This window comes from Vanrija albida (assembly GCF_041260175.1).
Source record: "Vanrija albida strain AlHP1 chromosome Unknown contig_3, whole genome shotgun sequence".
In the NCBI taxonomy this organism is placed as follows: domain Eukaryota; kingdom Fungi; phylum Basidiomycota; class Tremellomycetes; order Trichosporonales; family Trichosporonaceae; genus Vanrija; species Vanrija albida.
In genome coordinates this window covers 228,223-243,586 of record NW_027191422.1, presented here as the reverse complement: position 1 = coordinate 243,586, position 15,364 = coordinate 228,223, and the positions used below count along the sequence as shown (strand labels likewise).

Below are 15,364 nucleotides of genomic sequence, written 5' to 3'. Positions count from 1 at the left end.
GCTGTGTCGGAACAACACTGCGGATGTGGTCGTTAGCCCTTGCCTCGGGGTTGGGGGAGTTGGGGGGAGCGGGGCAGACGAGTCAGAATAAACCCGGTTTGGCAGCATCGCCCGGGGGCTCAAGCTAATAGGAAACAACGTGAGTCATCTTTTGTGGGAGGGGTGGGTGGATGGGTGGGTGTGGGTGGGTGTGGGTGGGTGTGGGTGGTGTGATGGGCGCGGTGATGCGAGTCCTGGAGCCGTACTCACAGCCAGGAGTCGCGACGGCGCCGGCCGCAGCCCAAGCTCGCCCCACGCCGCACCGAGCTGATGACGCCGACGACGACGCCAAGCACGCGCGCGCTATAAACAGACGGGTGGATGGGCTAGCGAGTCGTCTAGAGTGAGGATGCAAAGGGAACGACGTGGATGCGAAGCTTAAGAGTGCACGAGCTACCGAAACGGAAGGGGAGCGACCGGAGCGACCGGAGCGAGGGTGTGGAGCCGTGGGTACCTCGGCACTTTCCCCCGCCACAATGTGGCTATCGCGCGCTAGGCACGTAGCGCGAGTGACTTGTCTTTCAAACTACACCTTAATCTCGCAACTCTTGCCGCTAGCAAGCCGACCACGCGGCGGCACGCAGTGGGTCGCGGCGAGCTCGTCGGCCTACTAGCCCCCCGTCACCATGTGCTGCTTGCATCGCCAACGCACACATGGCACCATTGTTCGCCTCCGTCTCTCGCCATCGGCCAGCTTTGCGCAGTGCTCGACGTGCGGCGAGGTCGCCGTGCGCTCGAGGCCGCCTCCGATGTGGCCGGGGGCACCATGTGCTCCCCCTCTAGATCGGTGTTCTAGCGAGATTATCGCCATCGCCGGCGGGAGTGCGCTCAGCGTAGCGTCTATCGCGACACGAGTCACCATTGGCCGGGGCCGGTGTCGCTGCGTGTCGAGATGGCGACGTTGTCGAGCTGACGGCCGCGGGGTACATAAGAGGCGCTGTGGGCTGCCTCCAAAGCCCCACCAACAACAGCAATGTCCAACTCCAACACTACCACCAAGACCAAGCTCACGGTCGGCTTCCTCGTCCTCGCGGCGCTGGCGGGCGTCGCCGTCGCCGCGCCGGCCGACGACTTTGCCGCCGGCCGCCAGCTCAAGCGCGACCTCAACCTCGACAAGATCCCCGTCATCAACAACCCCAACCACGTGCCCAACTTCCGCGCCGCCGTCAGGCAGGTCGAGCTCAAGTACAACGTGACTGTGGGCTCGCCGGCGCCCCGCGTGCCCGGCGAGAGCCCGGCCAACGGGGGCTACCTCCCCCTCGACCCCGACTCGACCTGGGACATTGCCTACCTCGCCCAGGTGGAGATCGGCACCCCGCCCCAGACGCTCACCCTCAACCTCGACACAGGCTCGTCCGACCTCTGGGTAAGTGCTGCCGTGCCCTCTTATTAGCCGAGCTAACGACCCAGGTCTTCTCGTCCGACCTGTCGGCTGCCGACCAGGCCAACCACGACGTCTTCGACTACCACAAGTCGACGACGTGGAAGCCCATCTCTGGCGCCACCTTCAGTGTCGGCTACGGCGACGGCTCGGCTGCGTCGGGCGGCGTCGGCCGCGACGTTGTCAAGCTCGGCGGTCTCACCATCCCCAACCAGGCGGTCGAGATTGCCCAGACCCAGTACAAGTTTGCCAAGGGCAACAACGACGGCCTCGTCGGTCTGGGCTACTACACCGGCCGCCACGGCAACAAGGTGTCGACCGGCCCCGAGAAGACGCCCGTCGACAACCTCATCGCGCAGGGTACCCTCCCTCCCGGCTCGCAGCTCTTCACGTCGGCCTTCTACAGCACGCGTAACCCCGAGAAGTCGTTCTACACCTTTGGCTACATTGACGAGGACCTCGTCGCCCAGTCGGGCCAGTCGCTCAAGTGGGCCCCCATCGACGGCTCGCAGGGCTACTGGCAGTTCCCGTCGACGACTGCTCGCGTCGGCGGCAAGGCCGTCACCGGCATCCCCTCGAACCAGGTGGCCATCGCCGACACGGGCACCTCGCTCGCCCTGGTCCACCCCGCCGTCGCCAAGGCGCTGTACGCCCAGATCCCCGACGTCGTGACCGACCGCGACGGCTTCTACCACTTCCCCAACTCGTCGATCAGCAAGCTCCCCAAGTTTGAGGTCGCCGTCGGCCCGAACCTCTGGACCATCCAGCCCGAGGACCTCGCATACCTCTGGGACGATGCCGACCAGCTGTGGGTCGGAGGTGTGCAGGCGCTCAACGACGGCCTGAGCATCTTTGGCGACTCGTTCCTCAAGAGCGTCTACGCCGTCTGGGACCGCGGAAACAACCGCCTCGGCCTCGTCTCCAAGATCCAGAAGACGCAGAACTTTGACCGCAACGACCAGTAGTCGGGCTGCTGCGTGCTGGGGCCCCGCCCCGTCCCAACACCATCACAGGCGAACTAGAGTAGAGCGAGAGTTGAAGAAAGCGAGAAATCAGATGTGGTTAGAAGTAAGAAATAAGATTGCCGCCGCGTTGGAATGCACAGAGTCCGCCTGTGAAACGTTAATGAAGGCGGTGCGGGCTGGCTGATTGCTGGAATGTCGACTCCAAGTACCCACGGCCGGACAACAACGTGCGACGGCGACATCGCTGCGGATTGTGCGATCGCTATATATCGCACCTGATCGACCAGGAATGGCCACGCACGAGGGGCAGCGCCAACCTGGGAACAGTCGCCGCTCCCAGGATAGGTTAGCACTCGACATGGCCAGGCCTTGGTGGCGCCGTCGTCTCGTCATGATTGCGAGCCGCCCGCGTCAAAAGATAAGCGAGCGCGGCCAGTCCAAGCACGGCGCAGATCTGGAAATCGTTACGGGGCCGGCTTGGCGTCGAGATCCGTGGCACTGCGCCGTCGCCCAACCTCCACCAACCTCCTCTCTTTCCGCGCCGGCCGCTGCCTACCGGTGAATCCGGAGGCTGGACATTCCCAGTATTCAGTGTTGAACATGCTCGGGGCTGTGGTCGACCGAAAGAGTGGGCGGATGCTGGATATCGCCGCGGGGCGGATGCGCCGGCGAGCGCTCATCTCGGGCGATATGGGACGCAATTGACCTCCTCGTCCGGCGCCTCCCCGTGGCTTGTGCAAGCCTCGTTCGCAAGGCGCTTCCCTCACCCCCAAGACGAGGCAAGCTTGTACGAGATTGAGCTTCCGGACCAGCATCCTCGCGCCGTTCCTCGGATTGTCCGGACACCGCCAGCGCCAGCTCGAGGCTGTGCCCTGTGCTCTCCCAGGCCAGCATAAGAGATATACCTGGTCGATCCCCAGCAGCCCGTCGCTACACCTCGCTACACCTCGCTTCACCTCGCACCTCGTATCGCCCCAACGCCATGGTCAGCCTGCCCAGGCTCGACATCGACACACTCATCACGTATAATGTCTCACGGCCGGTACGTCGTCCCCGCTGCCGAGCTAACGCCAGTACCCCTTCGGACGATGGTTCCACGTCCTCTCCCTGCTCATCTTCACGGCGGTGACGGTGCTGTTCGCCGTGTGGGCCGGTACGTGCCCTCCCCCCAGGCCACGCTGACGGCAGCCGCGACGTCGGGGTACAGCGACAAGATGATCGTGTCGACGCGCTACAACATCACCGACAACAAGCACTGGTACTCGCACCTGCCACTGATGGAGCGGCAGAGCAGCCTGTGCCAGCCCGTCACCATCCGCCCCGGCGACACGATAACGACCACGCTCGGCCTCTTCAAGTGGACGTACTCTGGCGTGTCGGAGCTCTACTCGAGCTCGGCGGCCGACCGCGGCGCCGGCGGGCTCGGCTCGCACTTCAACGCGCTCGCGCCATACCATACCCAGCAGGACGGGGTCGACGTCAACGACGGAGAGGTGCAGACCGGGTACCAGGGCACGACGATTGAGCGGTGCGACGTCGGCTCGATCGACCTCTGGGTCGACCTGAGCACGAGCACCGTCAAGTCCACTGTAAGGCTGACAGTTGCGACGAGGCTCACACTAGACCTCGGTCGTGTGCAACATGCCCGGGTGGCAGGGGGTCATGACGTCGTCGCACACCGACTCGAACCGGCCCAGCAGCGCGTTCAACATGTGGCCCATTGACGCCATGTTCCTCGAGGACATCCTCCTCGGCTCGCCGCAGATGGCGCACACGACCTTCTTCCACGACTACCTCAACGCGCTGGCCCAGGACGTGCAGGTCAGACTGCACCGGCTCGGCACTGAGCTGGGCTCGAACGAGTCACGCCCCACCGTGCTCTACATGCGCATGCTCGCCTCTGAGCCGTGCTGGAACAAGACGGACACGTGCGTCGGTACTCCGTTCCCCGCTGACAAGCAGCGCGTGCTTCGCAAAGACACCAGAGCTCAACTTCCACTCGCGCGACACCGAGATCTACGACTTTAGAGTCTACTCGAACTGTGCGTCCGCCCCTGGGCCGAGCTGACCCCAGACTCGTACGGCCGCGGCATCCCAAGCGACCGCGAGCGCAACGTGCTCGAGATCCCGCTGTACAACCTCCTCCAGGGGCTCGTCGCTGCCGCCCGCCTCGACTTTGGGTGCCCCGACGACGCGGTCAACATCTACACCAACGATGCGGCGCGCATCGCGACCGTCAACACGAGCGACGCGTACACCGACCTGTCGCCGCTGCAGGGCGCCATGATCTTCAACAAGATAATCGAGGTGCAGGAGAAGCGCTACCCCAACATGTTGACCCACCCCGGGCCGAGCGCAATCGACGTGCAGTATCTCTGCACTGTGCGCCGGCCGAAGAGCGCCGCGGGGTTCATAATCTCGATGGTCTCTACGACCATCTCGCTCTGGGTGCGTTGCCTTCCCCCCTCGTCGTGCTCACACCCCCAGCTCGGCTTCTACGGCCTGTACCGCATCTTCTGGCGCATCGTCGGCAAGTACTTTACGCGGCACCACGACAACTTCGACCTCGACTTCAACGGGCGCGCCATGTCCGTGTACACGGACAGCGTGGCGCCCAGCATCTCGAGCACGCTCAGCACGCTGCGAGGCGACCTCGAGTCGGGGCGCAAGTTCAGCTTCAGCAGCGAGAAGGGCAGCTGCTGCCGCGTCGTCGTGCCGACGCACGCCGTGTCCGACGCCGAGCGCGAGCGCGACGGCCCGGTGTGGATCGAGCGCGGGTCGCTGCGCGCGAGCACCATCCTCGAGATGGACGAGCCCGAGCCGCAGCACGGCGTCGTCGTGACTGACCGCCCGGTGTCCGACCCTGTGTCCGACGCCGAGCGCGAGAGAAAAGGCCCGGTGTGGGTCGAGGGGAGCAAGATCCGCGCCAGCACGAGCAGGACAGAGCGCCTGCCCGGCGTCGTCGTCGTCCAGCGGCCGCTGGCGGATCCCGTGTCCGAGGCGGAGCGCGGCAGGAATGGCCCGCTGTGGGTCGAGAAGAGTCCGTTTCGGAGGGGGTAGGAGGGAGTAGCAGCATCATGGGTTCGTTACATCAGGGTTTGGGTCCAGCTGTGTATGGGTTCTAGTTGTCATGTCACTTCTGCCTCACTTTCTGCTCCTTGGTGACCTCGATGGTCGTCGCCCGCCACTCGCGCTTGAGGCCGCGCACGGTGATGGACGGCGCGTCGCGGTCATACTCGCTGTCGACCTCCTGGCCGTCGACCTTGACGACCCAGTCGCGGTCCTGGCCCGCAAAGACCACCGTGTCGAGCGTGCTTGCGCCCTCGCCGCGGTACCCGAAGCTGCCCGAGATCTCGAGCTTGCCGTCGGCGAACGTGAACTCGATGTCCGACTTGTTGTCCCCGACGTGCAGCGACTCGCCGTCGTCGAGGTACAGTCGCCCCTCCGCGGTGCCGTCGCTGTCGGGCGCGACAACGAGCTTGAACGGCAGGGCGCGGTTCTCCTGCGTCGTGTAGCTCAGTCCCTCGCGGAGGGGCACGACGCGCCCGCCGAGGATGTGGAGCGGCATAGTGTCGTAGGGAACGTCGTGGAGGGTCAACGGGCGGCCGCCCCACACGCGTTCGTACGTGAAGAAGTCGTAGTACACCGCGCCTGGGAGGTAGACGAACGCGGCGGACGAGTCGTCGAGCACGGGTGACACCAGCACCGCGTCGCCGAAGTAGAACTGCGTCTCGATGTTGATCGCAGCAGTGTCCTCGGGGTGCAGCCACGACAGCGGCCACAGCACCGGCGTGCCGTCCAAGCTGTGGTAGTGCAGCGCGGTGTACTGGTAGTCGAGGAGCGACAGGCGCGTGTGCCCTGCCGCCCGGGCGGCAATGGTGGTCAGGGGCCAGAGATAGAACTCCTGCGGCGGCGACCCGAGGTCGTTGTGGTTGCGGTAGAAGGTGTTGAAAGCGCCGAGCCAGGCCCAGCGGGCACAAAGTGTCTCCGTGGTCGCTCCGATGAAGCCGCAGGTATCGCTGCCAACGACGCCGACGCCGCTGATGGAGAACTGCAGCATCTGGCGAATGCTCTGGGCGTACTGTTGCCACGAGCCGACGTTGTCGCCGAGCCACAGCGAGCTCGGCGTGCCGGTGAAGCTGGAGCGCACGATCGTGAACGGCCGCTTTTCAGGCGAGCGCTCGATCAGCGCGTTCCGCGTCCGGATGGCATGTCGCGAGCCATAGAGGTTGTGCTCGTCGTACGTGCGCGCGCCGTTGGCCTGCACGAGGTCGGTGCGTGCCGAGAAGTCGGAGATGTTCTTGAGGTGCTGGTTGGACGTCGCGTCGGTGGTGGAAGGAGGCGCGCGGCGGTCGTGGATGCGGCTGGGGGTCAGCATGGCCGACGGGACAACTCACTATGGCGGGTAGAGCCACTTGTTGTCCAGGTCGGCCGAGAGGTAGTCGTCGAGCGTGTTGGGATCGGGGTACACTGTTGATTGTCCCTCGAACTTGTCGCCAAAGATACCGTCGTACGGCTTCGAGCCCTCCAGCGGCTCGGAGATGTTCCTTCCTGCCTGGAATGCCTCGAATCCGGGGATTGAGCGTGGGATGATACGCGGCTCCGGGCGAGGGGGTGGGACGTCGCGCTCAATCGAGACGCGGTAGATGTTTGCCTCGAGCTGGGATGTCAGATGAACTCGCGGGGGTATGACTCACGTATGGCAGGAAGTTGGCCGGCTCGTTCATGTCGAGCCAGATACCGTCCACGTTAACCCCGGTCTCGGCGTCGAAGAACCGCTTGAACTCGCTCGTCCACCACTGCTGGGCACGCTTGTGTGTCCAGTCGGGGAAGGCTGTCGGGCCAGGCCACACGACACCCTCGTACAAGTCCCCGTTGGCGTAGCGGAGGAAGATGTCGGCATCGATACCCGTCTGGAGCGTCTCATACTTGGCTGCGGAAACGTCAGGCGTGCCACTGAAGACCGCTGGGTCCACCTGATGTCAGCTCAAGGCGCTAAGATGAGCTCACCATGAGAATGAAATCTTGCCCAGCCTCGTGGAGCTTGTCGACTACGTAGCGGACCTTGTCCAGGCCATATCTCTCCGTGTCGAGCGTGTTGATCCACCGGCTGTGCATGTAGTCAATGTCGATCCACTGGGTCTGCAGGGGAATCTTGGCGAGCGAGTAGTTGGCGACCACCTCGGCCACCTCGGCAATGTCGATGTAGCCGTACTTGCAGCTGTGGAACTAGGCAGGTCAGCGCTGCCAGCGTCTAGCACTCACCCCCAAGGACCAGTACGGCACCATGGCGCTGGGTTTCCACACCTCGGCGCCCTGCCGCACGACGTCTGCCGGCGTTGGCCCGTTGAAGAAGAACACGTCGACAACGCCTCCAAGGGCATTGAACTCGATGTTCTGGCCGTCTGATGGGAACTTGACATCCATGCCATTGGAGTTGAGGAGGAACACGCCGCTGGAGGACGCACGCTCGCCCCCGAGAATCTGGTTGATGTACCCCGGGTGCGTGCCATACAGGTTGGTCCTCTCGGGCACGCCGTACGCGTCGCGCGACCACAGCGTGCGGACATAGTCGGTCTGGTGGATAGGGAGGCTAGTATCAGCAATAGCACCGGGTAGGTACCTACTTGAAGTTGTCGTTATGCTGCCCCAGGCCTTGGATGTGCGAGTTGGGGGGCAGGCGCGAGCCGACGCGGAGGTACTGCTCCTCGAAGATGAGGGGCGAGTCAGTCGTATCGAACAGGACCTCGCCGCTGCCCTTGCGCACGACCTTGAAGCTGAACGGGTCCGATTCGTACTCGAACAGGAGGTTGGACTTGTCGGCTGTCACGCTGCTCGCGAACAGCCCCGGCCATCCGCCTTCCACCACGTCGTCCGGCACAGTGTGGGCCTTGCCCCCGCTGTCGATGATGCGCACGCGCAGACGGTCGGCCGTCTCGTACCGCACGCTCAGGACAAGCGTGGGGTAGTCGGGCCCGTAGGCGTTACACTCGCCGATGATCTCGAGCGAGCCGTCGTATCCCGTGTCGGAGGGCGCGATATGAGAGAGCCGGTAGCCCGCACAGGCCTCCGTGTTGCCCGTATGGTTGACAGGCGAAGGGATGTCGATAATGCCCGGGTCGGCGACGGCAGTGCGGGTCACGAATAAGCTGCGTGCGGCGTTCAGAGCGTCGGCTGGAGACGACACATAGGACGATAACCCGAGGGACATGGCGAGCAGGCCGACGACAGCCGCGAGCTTGACGGTCGCGTTCGTGCGCGGTGGTGGGTCGGCGGTGGGCGGCATTTTGAGAGTGCTGGGGGGGATGGAAGAGGGAGAAGTGGGTGGGAGCTTGCCTTTAGGTGCGCGATGGCGAGCGCGGCATCCTCGCGGTGGGTGCGACCTACTTCGAACAGAGTTGCGGAACGAGCGAGTTGCCGCGTGCCTGCACGACGTGATGTCATGGAGGACCGAAGACTGGCCGAAGTCGCCCCACGGCTCGGCGGTGGACTCGGAACGGCGCCGACATGAGCTTGGGACTCGTCGTTGTTGTTTACAACTCTCTCATCCATTGTCCTCTCTTCACGATGCTGCTCAAACTCGGCCACTCGTCGCACAATTGTGGTGGACAGCAAGACAAGGTGGCCGACTCGCATGTTGGACGTATGAAACGACATTGAAACAGAGCCGGACGCACTGCCCCGGCGCGCATCCACGATTGTCGCCGGATCCACGCCATGGCTTGTTGCACGCGACTCATACCTCGACCCGCGACCCGCCCAGCCCACTGCATCCTCGCGCACAAACACACAATGATGCGCGTGTATGTTGACACGCACGCCCCCGCCCCCCGGCGTCAATCCTGGCGGGGGGGTCACTCAACCCGAACGGCGCGTCGCAGGTTGGCACGGCGCGACCCGGCACGCGCTTGTTGTTGCTGCTGCTCGTTCTTTGTCGTCGCGCATGATAAGTACAAGCAGTCCTCGATTGATGGTCTCTCAACCTCAACAACTCCAACAGTCCCAGCATCATGGTGCTGCAAGGCCAACCACCACCGAACTTCCCACCCAGCCCGGCTGCCCGTAAGTGCCTTTGGTCTGTCCCGCTCACACTGTAGACAAGCGCCAGCTGTCCGTCAGCTATCAAGCACCGACGCCGACGGCCAAGCGTAGTCGTGCAGCTAGCCCGCTTCCTGGGATAACCCCACTCTATGCTTCTTCGTCGCCACTCGTGCCCGCGCCCGGCTCCAGCCTGCTGGCCCCACCGACCGCGCCCCACGTGCCCGTGATGGCCCACCACCCACACGGTCCGGTACCACGGCATCCTCACACTCTCCATTTTCCCGCAACCCTTCCTGGCGCCAGGTATAACTGGGAAGCCCTCCGTCGAGGCGTCGCGCTCGCCTTGGCCCCCGACCCTGCCGCCAACGGGCTGCCCGACGTGCGCCCCCTCGAAGAACTTTTCGGACCGGGATACCAGCTCTACCTCAAGCTCTGTGGAGGAGGACAACCAGGCGCCAAGGTCCTCCCCTACGTCCTCACCATAACCGACTTCGCCATCATCGTCATTGAGCTGATGTTTGAGTGTTCCGGCCTCGATACCCTCGCCTTGCCAAAGGAAGCCTTCGACAATGCGTTCGCAAAGCAGATCGACGTCCCAGGGGCTCTCCCGCCTCCGAACGGAGTCGGTTCCAGCAGTGTCGCCGCCGCTCCGCCAGCCGGCCACCTCACGGTCAACCACGCAGGAAGCTCCCAGCAAGGCGCGGTTTCAGGGGGCTATCACTCCAATGGACTGAACAGCGCTCTCTACAACCACAACGGCGCCCTGTACGGGGTGCCGCCGTTGCCCAACAACGGACAATACAACCCATTCCTCCTGTCGCCGTCGGACTACCTGCAGCCGCCCGTGAACTGGGCGGCCCAGCCAGTGAGCTACTCCCTCCCCACCACCGAGAGCGCCGAGCTGCTGGAGGGCCCCTCGCCGTCCACCAGCGGCGACGCGGCCCCCGAGCTCGTCGGTACGCAGGGGCCTATGGTGCAGCCCACTGACGTGACAGCTAGCGATGAACTCGTTGTCGCCGAGGCCTCAGCCATCGATGAGTTCGCCATCGATGAGTTCGCATTCGATGAGTTCATCTTCTTCGAGGCCACAGCAAACGACGAGTTCATCGTCGGCGACATCCCAGCCGTCGTGGGATTGGTGGGTGGACCCGACGAACCTTTCCTGAACGAGAAGATGGGTGACCTTGGGATTCAGGCTGCTGGAAGCGAGGGTATGGGTATGGAGGTGTCACGCGAGGGCGTTGGCAGCGAGGAGTGTATGGGCGGCGAGGATGGGCTGCCGGACGAAACTGGGGCAACGGTGGGCCCATATCAAGGTGAGCTCGACAGACTGGTGCGGCTACTGTGCTGACGTTTCAGTGAACGAGCAGGGCCCTCTGAACATCGGTGACCAGGTCGACGAAATGCTGGGCGAACTGGCTGCTTCACAGGAGCACAGTCTGGCGGGCCATACGATGGACGGCCTCGGCATCACTCAGGATGGCATCGGTGACGCCGACCACGACCATGAGACCGCTGGCCCAACTGCTGGAGACTACGCTACCGAGCACAGTGTGGAGGTCGACCCCGAGAGGAGTGCAGAGGAAGGAGGGGCTGGCATAGGTGTCGCCGCAGACACGTCGCAAAGCGCTGCTCAGCTCTGCGCCGCCCCCGAGCCCACCGGCATGGATCTCGATGAGCAGGATGATGGTATCGAGGTTCTGCCCCAGACCGATAGCCACCAGGCCGCCACTCAAGCCAGCACCGAGGACGCTGTCAAGGTCAACGCCGAGGCAGGCGGTAGTCGACCCCCGCGGTGTCACGCACCCCACCCTATCGACACTGCCGCCGCCAACTTCAGCCTCATGGCGTTCGGACAGATCGATGACGACGGTCTCATTCTCGACACGCCGGACGACGCCAGCTCCTTGGTGTCCGCCTCGTCAACGCGTAGCATCGCAAGGGACCGCCCGAGGCGGAACATTGCTGTGTCTAGCCCGCTGAGCTCGGCCCCGAGCACGCCGAGACCGCCGCCGTCCAAGCCATCGCGCCGCAAGCGCGACCACACGGCAGACGTCGACACCGCCGGTCCCAGGCAACTGCGATCCCGCCCACCGAAGGCCTCCAGCAGCGCAACGTCGGTGCCCGCGCAATCTCCCAGGCCGACGAGAAGCCGGCGCAAGGCCGACGACTCGGCGGCTGTCGACGTCGCCAACCCCGCCGTCTCGGAGCGCAAGCTGCGCTCGAGTGACCCCAACACTGCCCCTCCGCCCAACTACCACGGCCGTCAGCAGTAGACGCCCCGCCAATTGTCTGTATGCATTATATTGTACCAGTCTATTGTTGGCCGAGAACAATGGGCCCACTGACCTTTGGCTTCTCCCGAGCGGCCCGAGCCCCGCTTCTATTGTGCAACCCGCCCACAAGCTTCATCCACCGCCCGCTCATCACTTGCTCACAACCACTCCACCATGAACAAGGGCAAGAAGCGCTGCATCGAGCCTTCGCCAGAGCGTACGTCCCCGGCGGTCCCACGCTGACGCGCAGCACGCCCCACCCTCACAACGCACATACGGCGCTACCCGCACCTGTACAACGGGCACGTCACGCACGGCATGCTCATCGCCCTGCGCGAGCTCATGGCCGTCGACCGCGGCGCGCAGGCTCCCGGCCCCATCCCCACCCCCGCCGCCGCGTCCATCGCGCTCGAGATCGCCGTCGCGCGCGCCGTCGCACTCGGATATCGCGCCTACCGCGCCAGCGTCGCCGCCGAGCGGGGCAAGGTGCCCGGCGCGACGCTGAGTGCGACCGAGTTTGCAGAGGTGCTCGAGGTGACGGTGCGCCTCGCGGTCGAGCGGTACGAGGACACGCCGGCACTCTCGGAAGAAGGGGAGGGCAGCGCCGCGGCGAGACCGCTTCCCCTGCCCGCAGCGGCACCCACGATTGGCGTCGAGATCCCGGTGACGCTCCCTCTGGGGGTCGGGCGAGACGACGACGAGCGGCCGTCCTCGGGAGATGGGGTCGGCGTTCTGTCCCCCCTGCCTGCCGTCGCGCCCACACTCGACGTCAAGATCCCCGACACGGCGCTCGACTCGCTCACAGACCTCATGCTGCGCTGCGGGGCGACGGGTCGGACGCCGGAGCGGCCCTCCTTCGCTGACCCGTATCCCGTCTATTGTTCGTGCTACCACGACCGTGCGTAGACCCAATCCGTTGTTATGACGTCGTCGGTTGTATTGTCCTTTGGGTGGCCACCCCTTGGCGCGGGGATGTTCGGCCGGAGTGGACTGTGGCACGTGTTTTCGGGCTGCTTGTGCCACTTGGACTGGGGCAACCAAGTGCCGTACGCTGAAGCATTGGGCCGTGCAAAACCCAGTGGTGCTTGCTATCTATCGGATCCACATGCACGTGCCGCACCAGGTTGCGGAGGAGAAGTGGGTCGGTGTGTTGTGTGCTGGCGGACGCGCGTTCAGGACACACACGCTGCACCCCTTTGCCTTCTCTCGCGCCCCATTTCTCCATTCACCCAACACCCACTCACTCGTCCCACTGCTCAACCAACTCACTGTTGCCACTCAACTCATCACCCAACACCACCCAGCATCACTCCACCATGGCCGACCGCTTCAATGGGCACTACAACGCCGACGACCGCCCGCTCGGGCTCCCCACCGCGCCTGACGAGCGCACCTTCCCTCGTCCCACTACGCCGCCGCACCGCCGCCGCCCGAGCTTGCTGCCCAAGACCCGCCTCGTCGACATCACCATCCACATCAACCCCGTGCTTGAGCAGTATATCGATCCCGAGCTCATCAGCGACGAGCTGCGCCACGGCCTGATGGTCGGGCACCGCGAGTTCCTCATCATGTGGATCGGGAACGAGGAGCGCGCGCTCGACACCTCGGATAGGTACTACTACCGCTCGTTGAGCATCGGCATCATGCTCGGATACCAGTTCTACCGCGACGCTTTCGAGGCCGCCGAGGACAGACCGCGCGGAAGCAACGCACCGGCGCGCCCGCGCCTCTCGCGCGACGACTTCAACGTGCTGTACAAGTTCATCCTGGCCCGTGGGGTGTACAAGTACGAGGCGCCCGAATGATGAGGGAGAGCAACAAGGCTCAGTAGTGTGCAGAAGCATGAATTGTGTGGAGGGGCATTATTGGAGTGATGTTGAGTGAAGGCGGTGCTGTGTTGAGTGATGTGTGTGTGGCGCGTGTTTGTGGCGAGGTGCGAGGTGCGAGACTGCGCGCATCACTCCTGCTTCCCAGGATGTTTTTAAGAGGCATCCGCGTCCACACTAACTTTTCCCCACCCCCTCAAACCCACTCTTCCCTTCGCGCACCCCGCCCACCACCAAGCACCATGCCCAAGAAGTACAGCAAGAAGCCCAAGTCCGCGCCCCCGAAGGGCAGCAACGCTCCCAAGCAACCCGAATCGCTCCCACTACCGACCACCGAGCTACCCAAGGCCGCTCCTCACTCACCCTCAACGTTTACCACTCCCGGACCGCTCCCGACGCGCCCGTCTACGAGTTCCTCCGCTCCCGGACCGTCTTCATCTGCGCTCCTATCATATGTCGAGATAACGCCTCCTCCTGGAGACAACATCGTCCTGGTGGAAGCGCTCTTCTCCGCCTTGCCTCCTACCATCCTCACCTTCTTCAAGATGAGCACATCGGAACTTGAGGGCAAGATCAGCAAGCCCCCCGCCCTGCCCGCCGCCCAAGACGCCACTATTGGATCCCTATACCCTCTTGCCCCCATCGAGTTTAGGAACTGTACCATGACCGACAACCTCGTAATTCCACCGGGCATGACTCTAGAACTCATGGTTGCGGGGTACGCAGTCAAAGGGTCCGCTGGCCTCGACAAGGCCATTGCACAGTACCCTCGCAACACGAAGTTGCGTGAGCTCGCGAGTGGCCCACGCCACGACGAGATGCGCAGCGTGCTCGACAAAGCGTTACTCGGTAAAGGGAAGATTTCCGTCCAGACTGCTCAGGCCGCCGCTGGATCCCAACCTCCTAGTGACTTGGAGGAAAGACTCAAATCTGGCGAGCCACCGTTGGAGTCGGGGGCACCCGAAGGTGACACCGATAACCCACTCAGCCAACTTCTGGAGAAGCTGGCGGACGACTGGACCATGAAAACTATCGGTAAGACACGATATGCGTGGAGTATACATGGGAGGCGCTGTCGATCCAGGTGGTTCCGCCGAGGGCTCATCCACCCCCGGAGCTGGTCGCTTCAGCTTCGAGTTTCGGCGCGCACCCGGCATGGCCGGGGACCAAGAGTGGGAGACAAGCGTGGGGAAGGGGAAGAAGAAGGCGAAGGGGAAGGCGAAGGATATCTCGGAGTACCCATCCACTCCCACTCCTACCCCATCACCCACACCAGATGACGCCGACCCCATTGCTACCGGGCTCTCAGTCATGCACCGCGAGGCCTCCCGGGGCCTCCAGAGGGTAAACGAGGGAGAAGGACCGTCGACCCTTACCCACGAGCAGGTCAAGGCGCGCGCCGTCACCATCGCCGGCGTCAGTGGCTACCAGGCGTACATGCAGCACGCCTCCAGTAAGGGGATTGATGGAAGCGGCTTGCTCCCGTTTATGGAGTTTCTTGGGAAGTACGTGGCCGCTGTGGCCGCCGGCGACGTTCCTTTCCACAACCCGTCATGAGGTCCCACGGGTTCAGAAACGTTTTGGTAGATACATAGATAGATTTTGTGGCTGTCTCAGTAAGGTGGCATGTTTGTGAGATGCATCGAGTTCGTGTTTTGAGTGTGTTGGTGGTTGAGGATTGGTCACACGACTTGGAGGATCGCCACAAACGCCACTGAGTGTGGGGCCCTTTCGTGAATCCATCCGGAACTGTTCGCTCTTCATCATCCAAGCTGGTGGTCCCGTCGCCATTGCCTGACGGCTCCACGACCGTTTGTTGCCCCTGAAGTATGGGCT

At 63.8% G+C, this 15,364-nt stretch overlaps 7 protein-coding genes across 7 annotated transcripts; 6 read left to right on the top strand and 1 right to left on the bottom strand.

Moving 5' to 3' along the window:
• Positions 1-1,012: 1,012 nt before the first annotated feature.
• On the top strand, positions 1,013-2,385 carry Q8F55_003382 (uncharacterized protein; the record flags this gene model as incomplete). Its single annotated transcript, XM_069351925.1, has 2 exons — positions 1,013-1,405; positions 1,450-2,385. The coding sequence occupies 2 exons, from the start codon at positions 1,013-1,015 to the stop codon at positions 2,383-2,385; spliced, it is 1,329 nt and encodes a 442-aa protein (XP_069209343.1).
• A 982-nt stretch (positions 2,386-3,367) lies between these two features.
• On the top strand, positions 3,368-5,445 carry Q8F55_003381 (uncharacterized protein; the record flags this gene model as incomplete). The annotated part of the gene is made up of 7 exons (XM_069351924.1): positions 3,368-3,427; positions 3,460-3,538; positions 3,574-3,974; positions 4,009-4,313; positions 4,348-4,427; positions 4,460-4,833; positions 4,873-5,445. 7 exons carry the CDS (start codon positions 3,368-3,370, stop codon positions 5,443-5,445), a joined length of 1,872 nt encoding a protein of 623 aa, XP_069209342.1.
• A 73-nt stretch (positions 5,446-5,518) lies between these two features.
• Positions 5,519-8,671, bottom strand: Q8F55_003380 (uncharacterized protein; the record flags this gene model as incomplete). Its single annotated transcript, XM_069351923.1, has 6 exons — positions 5,519-6,749; positions 6,783-7,045; positions 7,083-7,361; positions 7,396-7,614; positions 7,651-7,978; positions 8,013-8,671. 6 exons carry the CDS (start codon positions 8,669-8,671, stop codon positions 5,519-5,521), a joined length of 2,979 nt encoding a protein of 992 aa, XP_069209341.1.
• Positions 8,672-9,395: 724 nt separating this feature from the next.
• Q8F55_003379 (uncharacterized protein) lies at positions 9,396-11,702 on the top strand (the record flags this gene model as incomplete). Its single annotated transcript, XM_069351922.1, has 4 exons — positions 9,396-9,447; positions 9,483-10,382; positions 10,422-10,742; positions 10,786-11,702. The coding sequence occupies 4 exons, from the start codon at positions 9,396-9,398 to the stop codon at positions 11,700-11,702; spliced, it is 2,190 nt and encodes a 729-aa protein (XP_069209340.1).
• A 174-nt stretch (positions 11,703-11,876) lies between these two features.
• Positions 11,877-12,608, top strand: Q8F55_003378 (uncharacterized protein; the record flags this gene model as incomplete). Its single annotated transcript, XM_069351921.1, has 2 exons — positions 11,877-11,919; positions 11,953-12,608. 2 exons carry the CDS (start codon positions 11,877-11,879, stop codon positions 12,606-12,608), a joined length of 699 nt encoding a protein of 232 aa, XP_069209339.1.
• A 410-nt stretch (positions 12,609-13,018) lies between these two features.
• Positions 13,019-13,507, top strand: Q8F55_003377 (uncharacterized protein; the record flags this gene model as incomplete). The annotated part of the gene is made up of 1 exon (XM_069351920.1): positions 13,019-13,507. The coding sequence occupies one exon, from the start codon at positions 13,019-13,021 to the stop codon at positions 13,505-13,507; it is 489 nt and encodes a 162-aa protein (XP_069209338.1).
• A 263-nt stretch (positions 13,508-13,770) lies between these two features.
• Q8F55_003376 (uncharacterized protein) lies at positions 13,771-15,085 on the top strand (the record flags this gene model as incomplete). Its single annotated transcript, XM_069351919.1, has 2 exons — positions 13,771-14,314; positions 14,805-15,085. The coding sequence occupies 2 exons, from the start codon at positions 13,771-13,773 to the stop codon at positions 15,083-15,085; spliced, it is 825 nt and encodes a 274-aa protein (XP_069209337.1).
• Positions 15,086-15,364: the final 279 nt, after the last annotated feature.